The sequence below is a fragment of the Chiloscyllium punctatum genome, chromosome 40 (genome assembly GCF_047496795.1).
Source record: "Chiloscyllium punctatum isolate Juve2018m chromosome 40, sChiPun1.3, whole genome shotgun sequence".
Taxonomy (NCBI): Eukaryota; Metazoa; Chordata; class Chondrichthyes; order Orectolobiformes; family Hemiscylliidae; genus Chiloscyllium; species Chiloscyllium punctatum.
The window spans coordinates 37,503,599-37,527,689 of NC_092778.1; the positions used below are offsets into that span (position 1 = coordinate 37,503,599).

Genomic DNA, 24,091 nt, shown 5'->3' on the forward strand with positions numbered 1-24,091 from the left:
GCTTTGGTGTTGGTGTAATAAGATTGGGGAAGACCTTGACCCGACTGCTTTCTGGCTTTATCTGGTGTACAGTCAGAGAGATAAAGGGAAAGCTGTGTGCAGTACATGCTCTATACTTTGGTGCAGTGGCTTCCTTCTGTTGAGTTTGAGTGTTGTGGGTCTTGTCAGCAGGTGACAGTGTCTGTTGCAAACATGGTAATAGTTTGAATGCCAGAGAGCCACTCCACCACTTGAACTGACCTGTGTGCCTCTATCCCTGTCTGAGTCCTGAGCACCCTTCTTTTTTTTCCCTGCAGAGGGGGCTTCTAATCCCAGAGCTGCAATTAGGCTGACACTCTGAGAGTGGTGTCACCCTGTTCACTTCTGCCTGCACCAGGATAGTGGGCTGCTTCAGTACACAGACTTCCTCATTAAAGAGACACGCCAAGGATTGTACCCAAATAAGCTTGGCATTCAGGAGGAGAAAAAAGATAGCAAGAGAGAAATTGAGTACGAGTGGGAAAAGAGAAAGAGAAAACAGCCTGAAGCAAGTTTCTTCAAACGGAGGAGAGCTAGTGTGCGTCTATCCAAGAAATAAGAAGAAGCTTGCAGGAAAAAAAAAGGACTGTACAGACTGACAGAAAACAGAAGAACTGTATTCTCTCTGCTCAGTTTGTAGCAGCAATTCTTAACCAGGAGAGGAGTCTTTACTGCACAGCTGGAGCCTTAATTCCCTACTCAAAATGATGATGTATTTGTGGGTAGGTAGTATCTCTTTCCATTACCTTTCTGATGGGAATGTATATTATGTGCTTTAGCCACGTTAATGTAAATATGTTTAGGAAAGAAATATTACCAAACTAAATTCACACAGCATATGTTTGCTAAAGTACGTTGTGATTTTTAAAATAAATTTACAATTTGTGCGTAGTAAGTTCTGTAACCAGTCAAATCAAAACCCAACCCTCATTAAAAAGTTATAAGTGTATAGTGAGTTAACGGGCTACTGACTGGCCACTGTAACGTGTTCCGTGTTATTACTGCAGCAGTTTAGAATCCAGACGGGTGCTTTTCCTGTTTCTACTCGGCTAAATGACACCTGCTGCCCTGCACTGGGTGGAGGTTGAAGCAGATTAGCTTTTGTTCTTTGACCTGTGTTGTTAACTAGAATTCTTTAACAATCTCAATGACCTTTGCTACTGAAAATATAGATGATGCAAAGCCATGTGGAAAATGACTTAAATTAAATGGCATAGGACTGAATTGTGTAAAATCAAAGTCAATGTGGGGAATGTAAGCACCTCATAGATTTTAATACATGGTTGCATGTCAATTAGAAGTCATGCTGTTTTGTCTAATACTACTCTAATTTCATATCCTATTAGATATCTTGCTGTATAAACATATTAGAACACATACAACTGTGCAGCCGTAAACCTAGCTGCTCTTGGCACACAGCAGGTGGACTGAGAGTATGCCACCTAATAATTAGCTATTAGTTGTAAAAGATACTGCTGCAATGCCAATTAGTGTTTAGCAGGCACTGATACCTATGGTTGTCTAGAGCACGTGCGGCAGAAATTCTGTGGCACAGAATGAGTTCGAATGAGAGCATTTACAGACTTACATAAAATGTTCCTGTCTGCTTGTTCCACCTGCTCGAGTTTTTGTTGCAGCTTTGCTTGAAGCATTGTTTGTTTGAACAGTCCTGAGAAGTTTAGGAATAAGATTGAATACTCTGTATTTTCTTTGTCACCATTCACACTGAAGAACTCTCATTGGTTTATTTACAATCAGCCTGCAGCCCTATCGCACACTTGTAGTCTCCATTTTTACAGATCTGTGTAGGGCCGGTTTCCAGTCTGTGTTGCAATTGCCTAGTTTTGAATTTATTAGAAGAAATTAAACAGATTAGTAACTTTAATATGAATTCTGCAGATTTAGTTAAACTTGTTTAGCAAAAGACCATTAGAAACATTATGCATTGCCAAATATAGAGCTCAATTTAAACCTAGTGGTACATTTTCTATCTGTTCAGCCTAAAAGGAAATAAAAGGTCTAATAATTTATTATTCTAAGATCTGATCAAAAATTCTGCAGTGTTCAAAACATGTAAAATAGACTTACTGTTAGTCTCTTCCCATCTGAACCACATTCTCATGCACTGCTGGTTCCCAAGGATTTTTTTAAATACTATTTTCAGATACTCTTTATGTAATTCAAAGCCTTGTATTATGCCGGTATTCATGGTCAACCAACAGCCTTCAGTAATGTTAACTTTAAATCTCCTACAGCCTAGTGAGAAAGGCATATGATGGTAAATAATTCACACTGAACCTGGTAATTCTGCTAGCTATGATTCAGAAACATTCTTATTTTGATATTACTGGGCATAGTACACAGATGTTTTACTGTTATGGACAAAATAAAAATGTAGGAAAGCGCTTATCTAAATGTAATCATTTTACATTTAAAATGTAATTATCATGGTTAGTTTATCATGTACAAAGCACAGGAACTTTTTTTTTCTATTAGTTTTCAGAACAACTGATCTCAAAATCTTTTCCCATTCTTGCATTTAACATTCATATTTGATTAAATAAAATTAGGTAAAGAATAATTTGTCAATGAGAATTGGTCAATTTAACCGCAATTAGCAGTATTTTTGATTCATCTGATTATACTTTCTACAACCCAGTCTCATTTGGTATTTGTGGCATTTGTAATTGTTTTGTGGACATTAAAAATATCACCATCATGAGTGCTGTGCCCAAAGGCAGGTGCTTGGCTCATTGTCCGCTAATATTTAATCCTGAGCCATTTTCATGGCAGTTTTTATCGGGGCTAGTTTACCATTGCATTGCACACTCAAAGGCAGGGCCTAAGTCTACCCCAGCTGGAATGGCAGATGAACTTGTGCTGTTGGTATTCTTCTGAATTACACACTGGCCAACTGGCCAAGTACATGAGAACAATATTTATAGCATCACATTTTAAACCGTGTGAAGTATACTCGAGTAAACAAGAATGGAGACTTTATAAATAGCTAATGTATGATATGGTGAACATTCTTTACGCTCAGTATTTTTCAGAAAAAAAACAGTGAAAATCAACAATGCAGAATGCTTTTGAGAGGCTAAAGCATGTAAAATGGGGAGATTGAGGGTATTTAATTATTAAATATGGTCTCACCTGAGTGGATATTATTCCATAAGAACTAATAACATTTTATTGCCAAATACATTTATTTAATCAGCATTATTTTCAGCAAGACAAAGAATATTAAAATGAAGCAAAAAAGGTTTCTGACCCAAGTGTTCACAGCCACTCTAACATAGAAAAATCCTACTTAAAAGAACATCATGAGTGCAGAATCATTAGAAAACTGCTCTCTTATTAAAATAAATACTAGTTAAAATCCCAGGTACACCCATTGGCTTTAAGCAATCCATCATTCTCTTGGAAGCATAACATTCAAACTCTCTTTCAGGTGACTATATATTTGTGTGCCTCTTTCCTTCTGACATAAAGGTCCTGGTTTATTGTGAGATAAGGTATTTGTTGACACACACATTTTCTGGGAATTATTTCTTGTCTTCAGAATACTTAGCTGTACATTCCATGCTTTGCTAAAGAAGGCTGGAGCATGTCAAGGATCACAGAGTGTGTCGTGAGCCGAGGTGTGTTAAAGTAATCCTGTACCGTTGACTCCAGAGAAATGTGTACCTTTATTCAAGTAGAATTCTGACCCGTGTGTGAAATTCAATGGACCAGTATTCCATTTGCTCCTATTATATGGAAATCTTGAGCAAAGCAGAAAGCTGGATGCAATGCTGCAATGTATGACATGCTGAAGCAAATGGAAAATCTTACAGAACCATTTGTGTTCTCATTTCTCAGCAGACTAAATATTGTTAGGTTAGCATTTAGCTGTTGTGTTTTGTACATTGCCAATGCATTTTTCTGATAATAGACCATTTTAATTTAAACTCAGTTTACAGGATGAGTGATTAAATGGATTGAACTTTGAAAATTGTCATCTAGCCATTTATTTTTAAGCACAATATACAAATCTTGATCCAAGCTTACATTTATTGGTAAACTTGTTAAACACTTTAACGGGTACAGCTGCATTACGATATTTTTGCTTGACTGCTGGAAATAAATAATGTGATTATACTGTCAAGTGATATTTATCCTTCAGTCAAAGGTTATAGTGCATGACTATGGCCTTTCTTCGATATCATTTTTCACTGAGAGCTTTGTCTCAGCATGTAAGCATTTAGGAGCTTTTATTAAGTAAACTTTGATTTATTGATGTTTAAAAGAAGAAATATCTGGTGGGAGATGTGCTGTCACTCATTCCCAGAAATTCTAAGACTCAACATTTTTTGATTATACACTATACTTTGCATTTTCTTACACTACACCAAACATAATGATCCTGGTCTGGTGCTATCGTGGGCACGCACTGAAAAAAAAAGGTCTGTGTTGCGGATGAATAGCTGTGTAGCATTATTCAATCAAATGGGAAAGTACTTGCTCACCTCATGTCTTCTGAGATCTACCAGCTCAGACCAGAATGTGGAGATAATCCTCCTGCAATTTTGTACTCCAACATTCGACATCCATCCTGTTGTGTTCCTTCAAACAGCAAATGTTCTGTAATCTTAGCGACTTCTTCACCTGTTTGGACAAACGAGCATGGACAAACATTTATGACAAGCAAGCAAAAAAAAATGCCGAGGACATATTTTAATAATTGCACAGTAAAACATTTACTGCTGAATCTGAGGTACATCTGCCTCTGTCACTGATTTGAGTCTTAAGTTGTAACTGCTTGACCAAAAAAACTAATTCCGACTATTTGCTACTTATTCAGAACATTTATTATTGCAGTATAGATCTAAGTAAGGGATTGTCTTAACTTTACATTATTCACCACAGATGATTGCTTTCTTTCAGATCTAGAGGACTAGACAGGCTTTTCCTATATCAACTTTATGGCTTCTGACTGTTACATGAAAACAGATAAAATTAAAATCATCAGCATTCAAACTCTAGCTTGATGATTTTTCTTTCTGAATGATTATTGTGAAATATGTTTAGGAGAGAAAATGTTATTTTCGGCAAAAGAAAGATGAAACTTGCAAAACTGTCATCAACACAGTCACATAGCCTTCAGTGACTTGACAGAAAAAAAATGACACTGCACTTATGAATGGCAAGAGAGTAATGAGATTCATTGACACTAAAACATATAATTGGGAATGTTTTAAATGGTGTGTCATTTTGGCTCACGGGGGTTTTTCCAAATGTTCACCAAAGTTGCAGCAGCTAACATCATCATCCTTCATAATAAGATCAGAATGTTTCCTTATGATCACAATAGTCCTTTCCTCAAATGGTGAGGAGTTATAAGATTACAAGAATATTATAGTTTGTGATTCTGCTGGGATAAATGAAAGAAGGTAGTAAAACTTGAATGGTTTGATTGTTAGAGATCAAAAGAAAGCTAAGATTGATTTACAGGGAAGGATGTGTATGTTAATTATGCATGAAGGCAATGAGAGGAATCTCTGGTTTTGCAATGGATAGAGTTTTTCAGATCAAGTCACAGACTTCTCTCCAAATCAGTGAGTCACAGACAGCCAACAGGTTGTGTACAGTCAGCTGAAGGAAGGAGGTCCTTGGATTGTGAGCTTATCACAACCATATCCAGGTTTTGCCAGTGGCACATGCATCCCACAAACAGACTAAAAATAAAAGAGGCAGACAGTGTCTAGTCAAAGAAATGCACACTGCTGTCCTTCCTAGGATTCTGGAAGATATTACCTGGCATGGCCAAGGGTGAAAGGAATATTAAGGACAGTCTTTATTGATGGGGTGGACTTAAGTAAATCTGTGATAACTGAAGAAAATGCCAGTGAAATGAAGATGGAAAACCCACTGAAAGCTGAGACCAATTATGGACTACTTGCTGATCGTATTGTAATTCCATGGAGAGTGTCAGGTACTAAGTATAACAGGGAACCATTCTTTTCTTCAGGTAAAAGTATAGGTTGCCTAAAGAAAATAGTGTTCACTCAAAAGAGTTTGTTTTAGTCAGTTGTGATAATAAAAGTTTTTAAAAACATAAAAATCTGGTTGCGTCATTCTTTCATGGAAGATTGAATACTTTTTAAAGGTTATTGATCACGACAGAGATTGTCATAAGATTTGGGAGTTGGAAATGCCCCTCCAGATGCAAACTGTTCCATCTTCTCCTGCAAGACAGCAGAGAGTAAAAATCAGGAATAAGGCAGTTACAGAATCTCTGTCAAGTAGCTCAGGAGAACTAAAATATGAGATGTGGCATTATCTACTTAAACAAATGGAGGGAAGAGGTTTAGGGCTGTGCATGAAAATAATTTACGTTCTTTTAGCTATTAAGCAACAGCGGAATGCAACAATTTAGTGCCCCCCGAACTACAGTGCATTCTGAAGATTTGCTGTACAGGTGTTATATTAAAAGAGTGAAGAGTGTGCTAACACCCAAGTTGACTGCCCTCAACTAACATTGCCAATACCAGATTAAATGCATATTTATTCATTTGCTGTTTCTGAAAACATGCAGTTCAAAATTGGCTGCTACAATGCAGTCACCTTATTTCAGAAAGACATAATTCGTAGGTTGAGAAGCTGTTCAGAGCATCCTAATGATCAATAAATGTTGGATCAATGCAAGTGAATTTGTTTTCTTTGTCTATTTATTTCTTTATTCCTTCCTGTCTTCCTCCTTTCTGCCCTCCCTCTGTATAACAGATTAAAAAAACTGAACTTACCTTTCCAGAGGCAGCCTCCACTGATTTCTTTAAGATCCACTGACTGCCAAGTTTTGAAAATACTGACTGCAGTCACTGTTTCGTGGAACTCACTTTTGTGTATTGCTGAAGTATAGCAATGATATATTGCCGTTAGTTGCAGAAGCATGTTTTGATCCTGCATGCAGACCATATTTCTTGACTGTAACTAGCCAAAAGCTGCATGGCGACCCAGCCTCCAACAGGTATTAGTTCCTCTATTTCCATACATGCAAGAGCTTTTATCAAGAAAGTAGACAGTGAATTACCCAAACAGAATGATATACATATGTCATTCACCAAATTCCATGTAAAGGCCAGTGAAAACAAAAACTCTAATAAAAAGGAACAATGCCATCAAAATTCTACGCCATAAGGTATGTGTGTTAATTCATAAGCCAAATAGTAGATTGGTTAAAAAAAAAGCTGGAGATCACACAGAAGTGAACTATTGTGATGATCCAGTCCAATATTACGATAAAATCATACTGATTACAATTTGAGCTAAATACCTCCCAGCTGTTTCTCTTGTGCCGATTAAATAAATCTAATATGGGCACAGGTTAAAATGGATTGGGCATCCTGTTTGTACTTGTTTCTTTCTCTCTGCAATGAGGAGTGCCTACTGCGACTACCCACACAAAATGTAGCTGTCTGCATGTTTCCTATTTGCACATGTTTTTGGCAGTCCCAGTTGTGGAGAAATGTGAAGTGTTGAAAATCTGAAATAAAAATGGAAAATCCTGGCACTTGCATCACTTCTGAAAATAAAATCAAAGTAATACTTTCCAAAGCTGGAAACTAGTAGATCAAGTGAGTCTTTTTTGACATGAACTGGGAAGCAGACAAATGCTAAACTTTACTGATGAACTGAATTATTCAAACTATAAATATTGAAATCATGAAACCTTTGGATCCCCTTTACTTAATTTCACACCCAAGTCCTCAATGTTTCTCAATGTGGACCACAAATAAAAAATTCAGAAAAATCTAGAGTCGCTCCCATTACAGGATCCCCTGGTGCAATATTTGCCTTTGAATTTACAATAATTAGATAAAATTATTAATTGTGAAGATGTATTGAAATTAGACATGGACATTTTGCAGTAAGATTAAAATTCATGAAAATGTATCGCAGTTCAAAAAGAAGTTTATGTTCTAATGAGGGATCAGACCGAAATTTGCAAAGGCTGTCTGACCTGATGTGCATTGTTCACAATTTTTACATTCTTATTTAAATTTCCAATATTAACAGTCTTCCTTTCATTCAGTTTGCACAGTGTATTTCCTGCACTTCAGCCTTAGATAAAAATATTCTGCAGAAACAACTGCAGTGACATTAGAAACTTGAGCACTTACTGTACATAGTCACTTGGTACTTAATGAGTTAAACCTGATCTCACTAATGTCACATTGTTTAGTTCTAAATTGATTCAATAGAATAACATTAATGATTATCTTTCATTCCTAGAAACTGGCACTTATGTAGAAGTAATCCTCTGTTGAACTCTGAACTATGGAAATCCCTACTTTTTTGGTCCTTAATATATTGAAAAAGGAATGGTTTAGAAGAATTAGAGACAATAGTGGAAACTTTTTGATTAATAGTAACATTGAAAGCCCTTACCCTGCTGACTGCTTCATTTCACTAGAGCATCTGTTACATTTTACAATGGGTTCTAACTGCTACTTGGATGTAAAAATAAATGAATGATACACACTGTCAGGACAGCGCTTTTTCACAGATGGAGTCTTGTAAGAGATACAGTAGTGACAATCAGAAAAGATTTTACAATGGCTTTCAAGAAAGTAAACACTGACTCTGATAGCAAGACTCTGGTACCAACAAAGCAGAATGATAATATCACCTGATTCACCAGAGGGTGTAATCATTGTTTTTTTCACACTGGTTTACTGACTAATTATGTAATTAGTAAATATTAAAGTATCACTTTGTGTTTAATTTTTATTCCTTTTAATTGCACGGTCGTCTCTGTGGTCTCTTTTCTGTGTGAGAAACCATTTGTCAATATCTACTACAACTGCTTAGTTGTTTTGTTTTGAACATGATAATGTTCATATGTAAAGCATTTTCATTCTGTGAGTGCTGATGATAATCTTACAGTCGTTGAACTGTGATCATTGGTTGGTGTGAAAAATGTAAATATTCAACTGAGGTAAATCTACCCCATAGTAGATTTTGTGCAATTTCAGTGTGTTACATTTAGCACATTCATTTGACATCATTTTGTATGCTATTCTATGAAAGTGCTAAACTATTTATATTAAACAGTTTAAGATCTCTTTTCAAATGACAGAATTCTTATGTTCAGCATCTCAACACAAATATCAATAGTAACACCAAGTAGTATGGAGACTCTTTTGCTTAAAGAATTTTTCTTCACAAATTTAGCATCAGCAGGTTGGTTCCTGACCTGCATCAACAGTAAACTTGAGGTTCAAATTTAGCTTAAGGGCAGTGAGAATATCTCTGGAAGGTATCGTCTGAGATCAGTTTAATGTAAAATCCTATGAAGTGCAAGTCTCGTGAGACATCTATTGGACTTACTTAACCTCAATTTAAATATTTAATGATCAGGGATTGTCTCATTCTTCCTTTCTAAACAATTAGACTTTTAACTATTCAGAACAACTATGGCAATGATTTAATGTTGACTCATGGACACAAGTCTCAATTTGGAAAAAATCTTACCATTCCTGCCAGAGAGAAGCCCATCAACATACATAAATACACTGCTGCTATCTAAACTCGAGCTCCAATTCTCTAACCAGCAGCTTCAGCGTGATTTCACACCAAAGGAAATGTTCAGAATAAGCAGACCATGACATCAAACCTACTGGAAACTCTTTAATGTGTGCAAACAGCCCTTTATAAGATACCTACGCTGAGACCTTTCAGAGTGATGTTATGAAGGAAAGTCTGTAAACACTGGAGTAATAACTTTTGTATGTAATGCCAAGAAATCATAAAGAAAAACAGCTACACATCTATCATCCAAAACAAATGGTGGGCAGGACAACTTCTCTTTGTGCTATCTATTAAGGGAATGTGAAATGAAGTAGAATGTACTAACTTGCATTTTGCATTCGTGAACAATTGTTGGTAAACGAGCCAGAAATCATACCAAATAAATATGTACTTACCCAACCTACTTCTTATCAAGACAAGGGAACAAGTTCAGTCAAAGTGCAAATATGTTCCATAGATATGTTTCTTCATTTCTCAATTGTGCCTTTACACACTATAATGGTTTTTAACCTGCATTTGTTGTTATAGTGTGAATAGCTTTTGTAGAATAATACAGGTAGTGGCCAATATTTATTATGGAAGTGGGGCACATGGAGGATTAACAGAACTATACACACATTCTCTAACACGCCGGGATTGGCCTCAACTGGTTTCTGGCTTTTCCAGTGAGAATTAATGAGACCTTCAATACTTAAGAATCAAATTCAAATGAAGGAAGTATTCTTAATTTTGAAAGAAAGCAACAATTTCAAAGCAGTTGATGAGTAAAGATAATATGCAAGGTTACCTCTTGCAGAGGGGCTTGCACTCATCATTAACAGTGTGCAGTGACATCTTGAAATTCTTGGCATTGCACCAACTTCAAAGATGCAATACAAAGTCAATGTGAGTTGCTACTAAGGAGAGTCCTTCTTCTTTTTCACACTTGTCCTTTCATTTCCAATGCTTAGGCAAAAATGGATAAAAACTCAAGGGCCTAGATTTTTGCTGAAAGGATCTCCAACTGAGCCAAATTGCACCAAAGCCCTTGTTCCGGAAATCCAACCCCTGGACGTGGCACCCAATATTTTTGTTGAGGGAGCAGGGATGGGTAGTAGATTGCACATCAGTGGTTCACAGAGGAGCTGTCCAACACAAAGTAAGCAGCCTTCAAACTGATCCAATTCACATTAACGGAATTTTGAAAACATAAGCAGTGAGTTTTAAGCATTTAAGGTAAGGTCTAATGATCCAAGTGTCCTTTTGGGAAGTTGTCCTTTGGAAAAATTATGGTATGTCTTTAGGAAATGTAATGTGCAATCAGGGAGATGACAAATGCAATCAGGGAGAAATCACATGCCACCTGCGACTGTTAAAGGTAGAGAAGAATGTATGTAATAAGTGTATAAACTCCTTGTATCTGTCAAGTGGCGTTCAACTCTATGCCTTTTCTTTAACAACAGAGAATAGTGTTTCTTTCCGTTCTGTCTGTTGACATAAACCGGAGTTTTACTAATAAAGGATTAGTGTTACATGGCTACGTTCCACAATCTATCATTATAACAGTGGGATGCAAATTCTCATTTTGATTGACATCTTCAAGGGGTTACAAAATTGGAAACATGAATACAAATGGTTGTTTGGTATAAAGGACTATATAGAGGTACAAAGGATGTAAGTGAAAGTGTTTGCTTTTCATTTGTAATTAGAAATGTTAAAGGAATTTAGAATGGGTATCAATGGGTTTTCTTAAGTGAAGGTGTTTTTAAAAATAATGTTTGTTACAGCTCCCTTGAACATTATTTTATTTCATTTCAGCGTTGCTCTTAAGGTCTTCACATGGTAGATACACAAAGTGTTGGTATGAAGAGTGGAGGAGTGAAGGGGTTGCAATGGAATGGTATGAGTTGGTACTAAATATGTTACAAGAGCTATAAGGGCAATTGAGGTGGGTAAAGATACATATATTGGTATATAGAGCATTAGGGGTTTTGAGAATAGATAGAGGTATGTAGGCCAGATTGGGGCAGGTTGACATAGAGGATATGAGGATCCAGGGAGGTGGGTTTCGAAGCAGAGATTGGCATGGGCTTATGAACTGAATGTGTTAGTGTGTATGAATTGGCATGAATGGATCATTGGCAATGGTGTGAGAGCGAGGGGTGCAATAGGCCCTTTGTTTGGTTTTCTTAGGTGATTTTTAACTTTGTAAAAAAACAAACACCAGATTACAGTCCAACAGGTTTATTTGGAAGCACTAGCTTTTGAAGTGAAGCGCTGCTCCTTCACCATTTGCTATAGAATTTATAGCAAATGTTTGCAATGTGATGCAGCTGAAATTATATATTAAAAAAGACCTGGATTGTTTGTTAAGTCTCTCATCTGTTAGAGTGACCATGTTGGGTTCAGTTCTTTCAGAAGTGGCAGATGGAGTTTAATTTAGATAAATGCGTGGTGCTGCATTTTGGGAAAGCAAATCTTAGCAGGACTTATACACATAATGGTAAGATCCTAGGGAGTGTGGCTGAACAAAGAGACCTTGGAGTGCCGGTTCATAGCTCCTTGAAAGTAGAGTCGCAGGTAGATAGGATGGTGAAGGCGGCATTTGGTATGCTTTCCTTTATTGGTCAGAGTATTGAGTACAGGAGATAGGAAGTTATGTTGTGGCTGTACAGGACATTGGTTAGGCTACTGTTGGGATATTGTGTGCAATTCTAGTCTCCATCCTATCTGAAAGATGTTGTGAAACTTGAAAGGGTTCAGAAAAGATTTACAAGGATGTTGCCAGGGCTGGAGGATTTGAGCTATAGGGAGAGACTGAATAGGCTGGGGCTGGGGGTCCTGAAGCATCGGAGGCTGAGGGGTGACCTTATAGAAGTTTACAAAATTATGAGGATAAATAGACAAAGTCTCTTCCGGGGATTGGGGGAGTCCAGAACTAGAGGACATAGGTTTAGTGTGAAGGGGAAGGATATAAAAGAGACCTAAGGGGCAACTTTTTCACTCAGAGGGTGGTATGTGTATGGAATGAGCTGCCAGAGGAAGTGGTGGAGGCTAGTACAATTGCAAGATTTAAAAGGCATCTGGATGGGTATATGAATAGGAAGAGTTTGGATAGATATGGACCTGTTGCTGCCAGGTGGGACCATATTCGGTTGGGATATTTGGTCGGCATGGACAAGATGGACCAAAGAGTCTGTTTCCGCACTGTACATCTCTATGACTCTTTATGTAAATCCCAGAATTTTTTTAAAAGTTATATTCTTAAGTGAGCTTTAATAAGTGAAGCATCTGTTGTGAAAGTTCACTTGAGAATGTAACTTTAAAAAAAGTTCTGGGATTTAAATATGAAAGAACTGAAACCAACATGTTCATTCTAAAAGATGACAGACTTAACAAACAATCCAGGTCTTTTTCAATATATAATTTTGGTTACATCACTCTGTAAACTTTTGCTATGAATTCTGTGTCTTACAATCTTATTCTCCAGAACCACCCGATGAAGGAGCAGCGCTCCGAAAGCTAGTGCTTCCAATTAAACTTGTTAGACTATAACCTGGTGTTGTGTGATTTTTAACTTTGTACACTCCAGTCCAACACCGGCACCTCCAAATTTTGTTTTTTTACAGTTGTGACAAAGTCCCAGATGATCAAGGCTGGCCCTAAACACAGCTCATCTCTGTATCTGGCAGCCCTTGTGTCTGTCTCTGCAATGTTCCCAGGAGCAGCATCTGCAACACCTATTAATACTCCATCTGGGAACCAGACCATCTGGGGCTCTTTTATAACCCATTCGCCAAGTTGGAATGTTCTCCAACTCTTGGCATTGTTGACTCGGGAGTGGGTATCCAGTCCACCATCTCTAGAGAAGCTCCTTAGCTCCTATATCAGTTTGCAGTATTTTAGTGACCTCAAGTCATTTTCCAAATTGAATTGCAGGAGCCCCCAAGCTGCTGATATCATGGCCCTGTAAGCAACTGATGTTCGGCTGGCTGCCTCAGTGATATTTAAATGGATTCTCAACTTCACTTATTAAAGTCTCTGTTTATAATTTGCACAGAAAATGCTGCCAACTCTCAGTGAGTCAGGCAGCATCTGCTTACACTGGTGCCAAGCTTGGAAATGGGAAGGCCATCTAAGTAGGGTGGGATGGTGTCATGCCTGAATCATGCTGCCTTCCTGCTTCCAGCAGAAATCAATTCTGAGCAGAAAGACTCATAATCAGCCTTCCCATCCCAACACTTGTTGAGGACCATTAGCAGCCAATTATGGACAACTTAAGGACCTCATCGCACCCTCACAAAGACTAACCCAATTTGTCATTAGCCAGTTACCATGTGGCATGCATAACAGGCAGGTGAAGCTGTGCAGGTTGCTTATCACCTAGGGTAGACAGAGCCCCTCAGTCAAAGGCAATCAGTGCCGGATTGAAGGGCAGCACACAAAGACGGGGTGGACAATAAGAACCAATCTCCTTCTATTGCCTTGCACCCCAAACTCTTCCTGTCAACCTCACCATGTGATAACCCATCCTCACATCACTTCTCTGTGCCTGGATCCTCTGAGATTGTGGGTCTCTGAGGATGCTTTCTGGCAGCACCAATGATCTCAGTGAACCTGCTGAGCACAAAAGTTTCTTGCGTTTGATTGGTTGGCAACCTGTGGCTGTGCAGATCTCCATGGTGTTGAGTTTCAGTGCATGGGAATCTGTCTGAGCTGGATGAACAAGTTCAACATCATCATTTGCAAGTTGATATAGGACAGCCAAACCTGCAGGAGAAACAAGGTGAGAGCTTATTCACCCTTGCTACCATGAGGTAGAAATCTGGAGGAGGAGGCAAAGGGCTTGCAACCTCAATATTTTAGCATTGTTACGAAGGTAGAGAGGTGTACTGCATCTTTGAGAGAGAGGAAGCTAGCAAGCGTGGACTGAAAGCACAGAGAGTCCTGAACAAGGTAAAAATGTAACACTTGGTTGAAACAAATAAATGGAGTTGCATTGCCATGGAACAAAAACAAATTCAAGTTTAAATTATGCCCCAGATACCAAAATCCAATTGAATTTGAATTTAGTGTTTTGATGGTATCAAACCAACATATGATCGGATGTTTTGGGGGATAAAACATTTTGAACAGTTAGAGGGAGAACTGCCAAGAACACCAACAAGTATGGACTGCTAGCCAAAGAGCTCTCTGAAAGGTACCTGTCCATAAGAAATTTGTGCAGCAGGACACCAAAGTGATGTAGAGAAAAATCTACAGTAGAAAATCTACAAAGGTGAATTGACAAAGCTGACTGGTTTTGAAACGTGATTTTTTTTTTTGTAAATCTTAGTTGGGGTTTGTTTTTTAGATCTGACCAGAATTGTAGAGTGGGAGGTAAAAGATAGGTTGAAGAGAAAGGAGTTGGAAATAACGATTTTGATGTTCTCTGTTGGACTTAAAGAATAAAATTGTTAATTTTTACTTTAAATAGTGACCTCTGGGATAGTTCTTTGCCTCTTGAAATTTGACAGATTATGGCACGAGATGAGCTTCTGTGTGTGTCAGGTTCAAATTAGCAGAGGGGTTTACCTTGTGTCGTAACAGCGTCTTCTCAAGCTCTGGCTTGTACACAGGCAATTTCCCTTTACTGCCTTGTATCCATAATTCCCCGACCTAATATTCATCAAATGCCTGGGCATAGCATCTGTGAGCAATGATCCATATCATAAAGCCAGAGTTAAACCTTCCCATGAAATTCTTGATTTCATAACACTTTCAATTGCACAAGCAGAACTGAAGCATTGTCCCATCTGCATTTCCTTAGTGTCGGAGTTCCATCTGCCTTTGCATGTCCTGCAGGACAGTGCGGACCCAGTGACTGCAGACTCAATACATCTGGGAGAGGGTGGTGAGGCAATTGGGGGGTGTGGGGTATAAAACTACAAATGGCTTTGAGCAGCTCTGGGCCTTGAGGGCCTAGGTGTGGACTGCAGCACCTCAGCAATCAGCCAAAGGCCTTCTGGCCTGGAAGCAAGATGCAGCTGTTAGCTGAGGTAAAGACATTTATTGCCATCTAGGAATGTGGCTCATAGTCAGCATTGAGTTGGGAACCCGAAAGGGACAGTGGCAATATGCCATCCTCCATCACCTCTACTCCCAGTCTTGGTAGGGACCCCCAGGAACACTGCAATGGGAACCGAGACATCATCCACTAAGAAACTGCAGCACAATTGAACCATTACAGAGTTGGTCATCACTCTCTCAGATCAAAGAACGGATTCCAACCTCTACAGGATGGCCTATGACAAATAGGATCTAGACTTCTCCATGCTCCTTGACAGTAAAAGGAAGCTGACCAGCAAGTCTACTAATGCCCCAAACATTTAAGTGTGCACCCTGATCAGTTCTATCCTATGCTGCCCCATCATAGTCCGGAACTGCGGTCCCATAAGAGAAAACATCTGAAAATTTCCCCAATCCCTGTGCATTGGGACACAAATGAACCTTTTCCACAACCAGGCTGTAGACCAGTCATTCCCAGTTTCTGGAAAACCCATCATGTGCATAGTACACATCCCCTTCAGCTTCCTTCCAAATATGCTGATTGCCTGAAACAGCCAGGACTTCATTTACATCACGCCATTCATTGAGGCAATAAATTGACTAACCTATTCCTTGGATCTTATTATCCCAGTAATCCTGATTTTCACAAGTGAAAATGATTAACTTAAATTGATGACTCCTTGTCACTGACTTCTTCAAATGAGGAAAGCTCCTTAATCATGATAAAACATTCATATTTAACCCTTCTATTAAATTTTTTTCCAGCCAGCTCTGATCTACCATAAGTGTCTTAGCATCGGCAGTCTCTCCACACAGCAAGTTTCCCATTTTTCACATCTCCATGTGAATCTATGCTACAGATTCTCAAGAGTTTGTAACTTCCTGTTGATGATAGGGCATCAAAACCCATACACAGCACTTCAGTAGCTTGGCCAATATTTCCTGGACATTTACTGATGTTTCATAGCTCATAAAACGTTCAAGCGTCTATGTCAAAAAGACATGAGAGATCAAAATGACGGTGAAATGTTACTTAAATATTTGCTAGTGAAATATTGAATATTTGTGGTTGTAGATCATTGACTCCTCCTTTCTCATTATGATGCAACATGTCCCATTTCGGAGCTGAATTTGTTGAAGATCAAATTTCCTCCAGTTTATTTCAAGAAGGATTGACTCTCTAAGTGCTTAATGCATAGGCCATTTTTATTTAAGGATATAGATCTGTCATTTACACAAACTTAATCTACAGAATAATTATCCCAAATTGAACAATGCAAATAATGGATTAATTATTGTAAATTGGTTAGCTTACCAATTCATTAACTTTTGAAGAAACCAGAAATGATTCTAACCAAACTATTGATGTAAATATCAGAAAATATTGTCATGACATGGGGTAAACCTCCCTGCTAATTTAAACCAGCAACATAGAAATTATTTACACCATGTGTAAATCTGTGAAAATTCGAGAGGTCAAGAACTATTTAATTTTATTTCTTAAAGTTAAAAGAGAATAATTAACAAACAACTATTTACAACTCCTTCCTTGAACTTATCTTTTACTTTCCCTTCTATAATCCTAGTCCGATAAAACCCCAGAGTAAGATTTACCAAAAATTCAGATTTTCAAAATCAGGCAGCAATCTTCCCTCTGTATCTTCCTTTATAGATTTTCTTTGTCTTAGGGATTTCTGTTTCATAGATCACTGATTGATAAAATATACCTTTTAAGAGTATTCGAGCAGTCTGTACATGCTGGTGGCGTGGCAGTTCTCCCCTCAACTGTTCAATTTTTCCCAATCTTATACCCCCAAAACATCAGATTGTTTCATTGATTTTTAGTATTTCAATATACCAAATTCAAACTTGATTGGAGGTTGATATTTTGGGTATAATTTAAACTGATTGGCTGAATTTGAATGTGTTTTTGCCTCACAGCAATTCAGTCAGTACAAGCTGCTGGCCCAAATGTTACATTGTAAATTCTCCAGCACTCTGTATGCTTACTGAATCCTTCACTCTCTTAAAGGTACAGTACACCTCTACACCTTTATAATAATATTCTACTCAATATTTGAACAGTATCTCACTTAAATATTGGTGTAGAAAACAAAACTAAAATTTCTTTAAAAACACTATATTCCAGTTTCTGAAGTATATTCCTATACCTGCATCCTGAATCAGTATTAAAATTAGCAATTTAGAGTTTACTATAATATGTAAGTAACATTTTAAAAAGCAGCACTAATATTTAAAGAATCATAGAACTATGATTAGGGCTCAGTGTGCTAATATAGTATTTGAAAAGTTATGTTGCAGAGGGTGGAAGTACTTATTGTACAATTTGTACTGTACCAGACTCTCACATATATGGTAATTCCAGAAGGACTGAAATTGTGTAGCTTTATAAAAAGTTTGACTCAGCTCTTAAAATATTTTGACAAAAGATTTTTGTTGTAGTTTTTCAATTGCATTCTTAGACACAATGATTAAAACATAAAGTAATGGAATTTTGAACATTGTTTGGAGCAGATACCAACACATCCTGAAAGAATTGAAATGAACCTGCCAGCAGAATGTAGGCAAGTTCTATTATGGAGTAGAAAATTCCAATTGTTTTGATGCAGTCATTTGATCTCAGGATTGCAAACTGTTTAATGCCAAGATAATTTCAAAGAAAATTTATGTTTTGACATGAATTAACCATAGAGTGTGAGAAGAAGACAATGTTGTGTCACATCTCTTGAACATGATTGAGTTACTCATTTGAATTCTGGACAATAGTGAATTTGAGAAGCATACATTCTAGTTTGTATATTTAGTAGGTAAACTGCGAATAGTTGAAGCCTATTGTCAAACACATTCAAGGAGTACATGTGTAAAACTATCATATGGCTGAACCTGTTGTAATTACTATTTTTCCTTTATGACAGTTGTTTGGGCAATAGTGATGATAAATATGAGATTGTGGAAAATGGATGGAATTTCAGGTATTTATTGAATATGACTGATTCTTTCCAAAATTGAGCACTTTAAAACCCAGAGGATCATGGATAATTAGTAAGATTCAGAAGAGGTTGGGTATGGATTTCTAACCTTTGGGATTTAAAATTAAATCTTGCCTAGAGTACGGAGAATAAGGTATCCCCTGCCTGGTGACACCAATAGACAATAAATGCAAACATTTTTAACTGAGTTCCTGGAGAGCATGGAACCAAAGTGCAAACCAGTTTCTATTGCTCCAACTTGACAGTGCAACCAGAAACATAATAACATGGATGGTCTGAAAAATGGGAAATAACGTACTACTGTTAAAGAGTTACTTCTCTGAGGTTGATTATAAACCACGTTGCCTTGTTCTTTATCTGAGGTGTACTTGTTCTGGCAGTCCTTGACATTAAATTTACATGTAGGAAATGAGGATGTCCCCTCTGTTCAAGAAGCGCTTACCAATCTCTCTGCATTGATGTCCATCAGCCTTGGTATCATCCCAGTAAACCTCTCCTGCACCCACTCCAAACGAGGCCTGCTGACTTACTAGGTAGTGAGCCACAAACTCTGAGTTTTTGTTCCATATGAGGACTTGTTGGCAATAGAAAAAAACATCCATACTGCACTTCAAATGTATTGATAATCTGCCTGCTGCAGGATAGTCAGCTCATGGTAAAAGCTATCCCTGGAAATGTCTTTCTCCCTCTGGATATGATGACAGCATTGTTTGACCTTTGACCTGTTATTTCCAAACCATTAGGGCCAACCTGTTTTATTTTAGCTTTATTTCAAGCTATGAAGACAATTAAGCCAGCTTTTCTCTGGGCTAGTTTTATTTAAGCAACAGTGTTTCTTTTACCAAATTACCTCAGCTCAATTCCTTGAGACTGAGTCAAGTCTCTCTTGGAAAGCTTTCTAAATTTGGGTTTGAAGATTAATCAGTGTATTTTATTTTAGCCCCGCAGCAAAAAGCAGTATGCTGGAAGCAGTGCTCCCTCTTACCTTGCAGAGGTACTTTCAGGCACTTACCCTTTGTTCCTTCAGTAACTTTACCTTCGGTCTTGATGAGCTTGGGTTGGTGAATTTATCTCTACTTCCCTCTAACACTGTCTCTCTTGCTCTCTTGACTTTGAGGTCAAGTCAACTCCACATCACAAGGGTTGTGTGACACTTGACCAGAGTGAGGCAATGGATTACCTTTGATCAAATTGAATGGTGTATTCGGCTGGAGGGGACGTATAATTTTCTCTTCTTTCCCTATTCAATGCACTTATCTTCTTAAGAAGGAAACTTACCACATGTTCCCAAGGGCAATAAGGGATAACACATAAATGCTGGCCTTTCCAGTGATGCTAACACCAGGTCATTGAATGAATTGAGGAAAAAAACCCTGTACTTTAAGCCCTTGAATATATTAGCTTGCTCCCCTTAAAGGGTCAGCTGAAGATCATCCAAAAAGAGATAAAAGGCAATGAAAAGTTGGCATATTGTGGACTCAAAAGGAGATGGAGTGTTGCTGGGTGATGTATCCTCACCACCCAGCTACCCCCTACCCTGGAGGTACCTCTGGGCATTGGTACCTGGCGATCTGTATCACAGCATCTGATTGATGCTTGAAAGTCACCTGATTCATCCTGTCGTGAGTCAAGGGCAAACTAACTTTGTCCAGAAGACTCTCTGTTCCAGCCTCCCATCTCTGAGAAAATTATCTACAGATTGAAGTAGCTCACGATTTAAGATGTATGTTTCCTAAAAAGCAACAAAGCAAACATAAAATTATTCTACTATTCCATATTTTGATCTATAAGCTTTTGAATAATGTATAGGAAGTTACTTTAACATCACACACATCAATACTCAATAACTGCATTAAATATATTGGAGCGATGTAAAATGTTTTGCTGGTTAATATTTCATGGTAGGATTTAGGATTACAAATTTTGCAAGCATACTCCATTGTGAGTATGAGGTGCAAAGAAAAGAGGAGAGTTAAAAGATTGTTTTTATTATAGTTTGGAGGATAGTTGCTGCTCTATGCAGCTGAGACCATGAGTCCTGAAGACAATGTTGCTAGAAGAAGGGTATCTCTTCAGATAGACTTGGATTTGGAAGTAAAGGAGCCAGTTGATGTGATACCTGAAATAGGGAATAACTACAACATGGAAAGGAGCAGCAAAGAGATTTTGCTGTGGGAGTATGAGCGACCAGGAACTCAATTTTAAAGCATAATGACCTTTGGATTACTACCTGAGCCGTGAGTAAATTAACATAGAAAGAAAGAATATGATCAGCAAGTTGAACATCTGGCTCAAACATTGCTATAGGATAATTTCATGGGTTTAAATTCATGGGGCACCAGTACATGTTCTGGAAGAGTTATAGGGAGTTTTACCATAGGGACAGCCTTCACCTGAACTGTGACAAACGAGTGCCCTTGAAAATACTATAGTTTGTTGTAAAGAATTCTAAACTAAATAGTGGGAGAAAGGATACATGTTAGCAGAGATGAGGAACATTATAGCAAAAGTATAAGGCAATAGTGCAAGATAGCAATAAAAGTAATGGTAGCAAGAGCTTGACAAGAATGGACAAAGTGTACTAACAAAAGATGCACTAGCAAATAAGGTTAGAGAAGAGAAACATGATAAAGGACCAAAATTATCTGAATGCACACAACATTTTTAAGAAGTTAGATGAATTGATAACACAATAGAAATAGATAAGTATGGTACTTTAGGCATTTTACAAAATAACCATGACAGGCATTTCAGAAGAACCGGAAGGATTAATAAGGATGCAAGGCAGCTCTATTAACAAAGGATAAGACCAGTGCAGTGAGAAACCATTTTGAAGGTTTGAATGATCAGTGGTTCGCACAGCTGCCTCACAGCGCCAGGGACCTGGGTTTGATTCCAGCCTCAGGCGACTGCCTGTGTGGAGTTTGCACATTCTCCCTGTGTCTGCACGGGTTTCCTCCCACAATCCAAAAATGCGCATGTTAGGTGAATTGGCCATGCTAAATTCTCCATAGTGTTCAGGGGTGTGTAGGTTCGGTGCATTTGTCAGGGATTTATGGGGAGCAATTGGGTAGGTTACTCTTCAGAGGGTCAGTGTGGACTTGTTGGGCCGAAGGGCCTGTTTCTACACGTAGGGATTCTATGATTAGCAAAGGAAAAATGTAATCAACGGAAATAATTTACAGGCCCCTGAAAACAGTTATATTGTAGAACAGAATATAGATCAAGAAATAATGGAGGCTTACAAAGCAAGTTTTAAAATAACTGTGAGAGATTTTACTCAGCTTGTAGATGGACAAATCAAGTTGGCAAAAGTAGCTGCGAAGATGAGATCATATTGTATTTGAAGCCTTTTTTAAATAAATAGTGACAGATTGAAAAGTGTTCATATTACAGGGAAAGAGGAGCTGGGTAGTTGAAAACGCATAACAGTGGATAAATCCCCAGGACCTGATCAGGTTGCCCGAGAACTCTGTGGGAAGCTAGGAAGTGATGGCTGGGCCCCTTGCTGAGATATTCGTATCATCGATAACCACACGTTAGATGCCAGAAGACTGGTGGTTGGCTAATGTGGTACCACTATTTAAGAAAGAAATTAAGGAAAACCCAGGGAACTATAGACTGGTAAGCCTGACATTGGTGGTGGGGAAGTTGTTGGAGGGAATCCTAAGGGACAGGATTTACACGTATTGGGACAAGCAAGGACTGATTAGGGATAGTCAACATGGCTTTGTATGTGGGAAATCACGTCTCACAAACTTGACTGCTTTTCTTGAAAATGTAATGAAGAAAATTGATGAAGGCAGAGCAGTGGATGTGGTCTATGTGGACTTCAGTAAGGTTTTCGACAAGGTTCCTCATGGAAGACTGGTTAGCAAGATTAGATCAAATGGAATGCAGGGAGAACTAACCATTTGAATAAAGAACTGGCTCAAAGGTAGAAGACAGAGGGTAGTGATGGAGGGTTGTTTTTCAGACTGGAGGCCTGTGATCAGTGGAGTGTCACAAGGATTGGTGCTGGTTCCACTGATTTTCATCATTTATATAAATGATTTGGATGTAAACATAGGAGGTATAGTTAGTAAGTTTGCAGATGACACCAAAATGAGAGGTGTAGTAGACAGCACAGAAGGTTATCTCAGAGTACACTGTGATCTTGATCAGATGGGCCAATGGGCTGAGGAGTGGCAATTGGAGTATAATTTAGATAAATTTGAGGTGCTGCATTTTGGAAAGGCAAATCAGGGCTCACTTAATGGTAAGGTCCTGGGGTGTGTTGCTGAACTAAGAGACCTTGGAGTGCAGGTTCATAGTTCCTTGAAAGTAGAGCCATGGGTAGTTAGGATAGTGAAGAAGGTGTTTGGTATGCTTTGCTTTATTAGTCAGTGCATTGAGTACAGGAGTTGAGAGGTCATGTTACAGCTGTACAGGACATTGGTTAGGCCACTTTTGGAATATTGTGTGCAATCCTGGTTTCCCTACAGTAGGAAGAATGTAGTGAAACTTGAAAGGGCTCAGAAGAGATTTATAAGGATGTTGCCAGGGTTGGAGGGTTTGAACAATAGGGAGAGGCTGAATATTTTCCCTGGAGTGTCAGAGGCTGAGTGGTGACCTTTTTTAGTGGTTTATAAAATCATGAGGGACATGGATAGGGTAAATAGAGGTCTTTTCCCCAGAATGGGGGAGTCTACAGCTAGATGGCATAGGTTTAATATGAGAGGGAAAGGGACTTAAGGAACAACTTTTTCAAGCAGACGGTAGTGTGTGTATGGAATGAGCTGCCAGAGGAAATGGTGGAGGCTGATACAATTCCGACATTTAAAAAGGATCTGGATGGTGTATGAATCAGAGCAGTTTAGAATATTATGGGCCAAATGCTGACAAATGGGCCTACATTTATCTAGGATATCTGGTCTGCATGGAAGAGTTGGACCAAAGGGTCTCTCTCCATGCTGTGCATCTTATTGACTGGACAATACTGCATTTTGTAATGTACCAGGGAGCAGGCTGTTTCAAATCTGCTAAGGTGCAGTGAGATATTATCAATTGATGACCTCATAGTGAAACATCTTCTAGATAAGACTGAGCTGAATATGATTGAATTTTATACTCTCTTTGAGAGTGAGGAATCCTTGTCTGAAACTGGTGTCTTATATTTAAATAAAGGTAATTGCAAGCATATGAAGTTAGAGTTAGTGAAAGTAAATTGGGGAAATAGACTAAGAAATAATATGATAGATAACTAGCAACAGATATTAAAGAAAACATTCCATAATGCTGAATAAAGATGGATAAAGAGGATTCTTCTAGGAGAAAGTGAGGACTGGAGATGCTGGAGATCAGAGCTGAAAATGTGTTGCTGGAAAAGCGCAGCAGGTCAGGCAGCATCCAAGGAGCAGGAGAATTGACGTTTCAGGCATGAGCCCTTCTTCAAGAGTGAGGAAAGTGTGCCAAGCAGGCTA

The 24,091-nt window shown here is 38.3% G+C and overlaps 1 protein-coding gene and 1 long non-coding RNA gene across 8 annotated transcripts in view; one reads left to right on the forward strand and one right to left on the reverse strand.

Annotated features, from left to right (window-relative positions):
• rbfox1 (RNA binding fox-1 homolog 1) overlaps nt 1–24,091 on the forward strand; it is a 1,745,467-nt gene that overhangs the window by 970,914 nt on the left and 750,462 nt on the right. For 2 of the 7 annotated variants that reach the window (XM_072559572.1, XM_072559573.1), the window contains one exon: nt 297–740. The exons of the other annotated variants lie outside the window; for them this stretch is intronic. In XM_072559572.1, coding sequence (XP_072415673.1) covers nt 723–740 — 18 coding nt within the window. In that variant the 5' untranslated portion in view covers nt 297–722. The remainder of the gene's footprint in view (nt 1–296; nt 741–24,091) is intronic. 7 annotated transcript variants of the gene reach the window in all.
• Nucleotides 1,499–4,677, reverse strand: LOC140464765 (uncharacterized). Its single transcript, XR_011954978.1, has 3 exons — nt 4,527–4,677; nt 2,107–2,274; nt 1,499–1,856 (listed from the first exon to the last, which is right to left on the reverse strand). It is a non-coding gene; the product is annotated as an uncharacterized lncRNA (long non-coding RNA).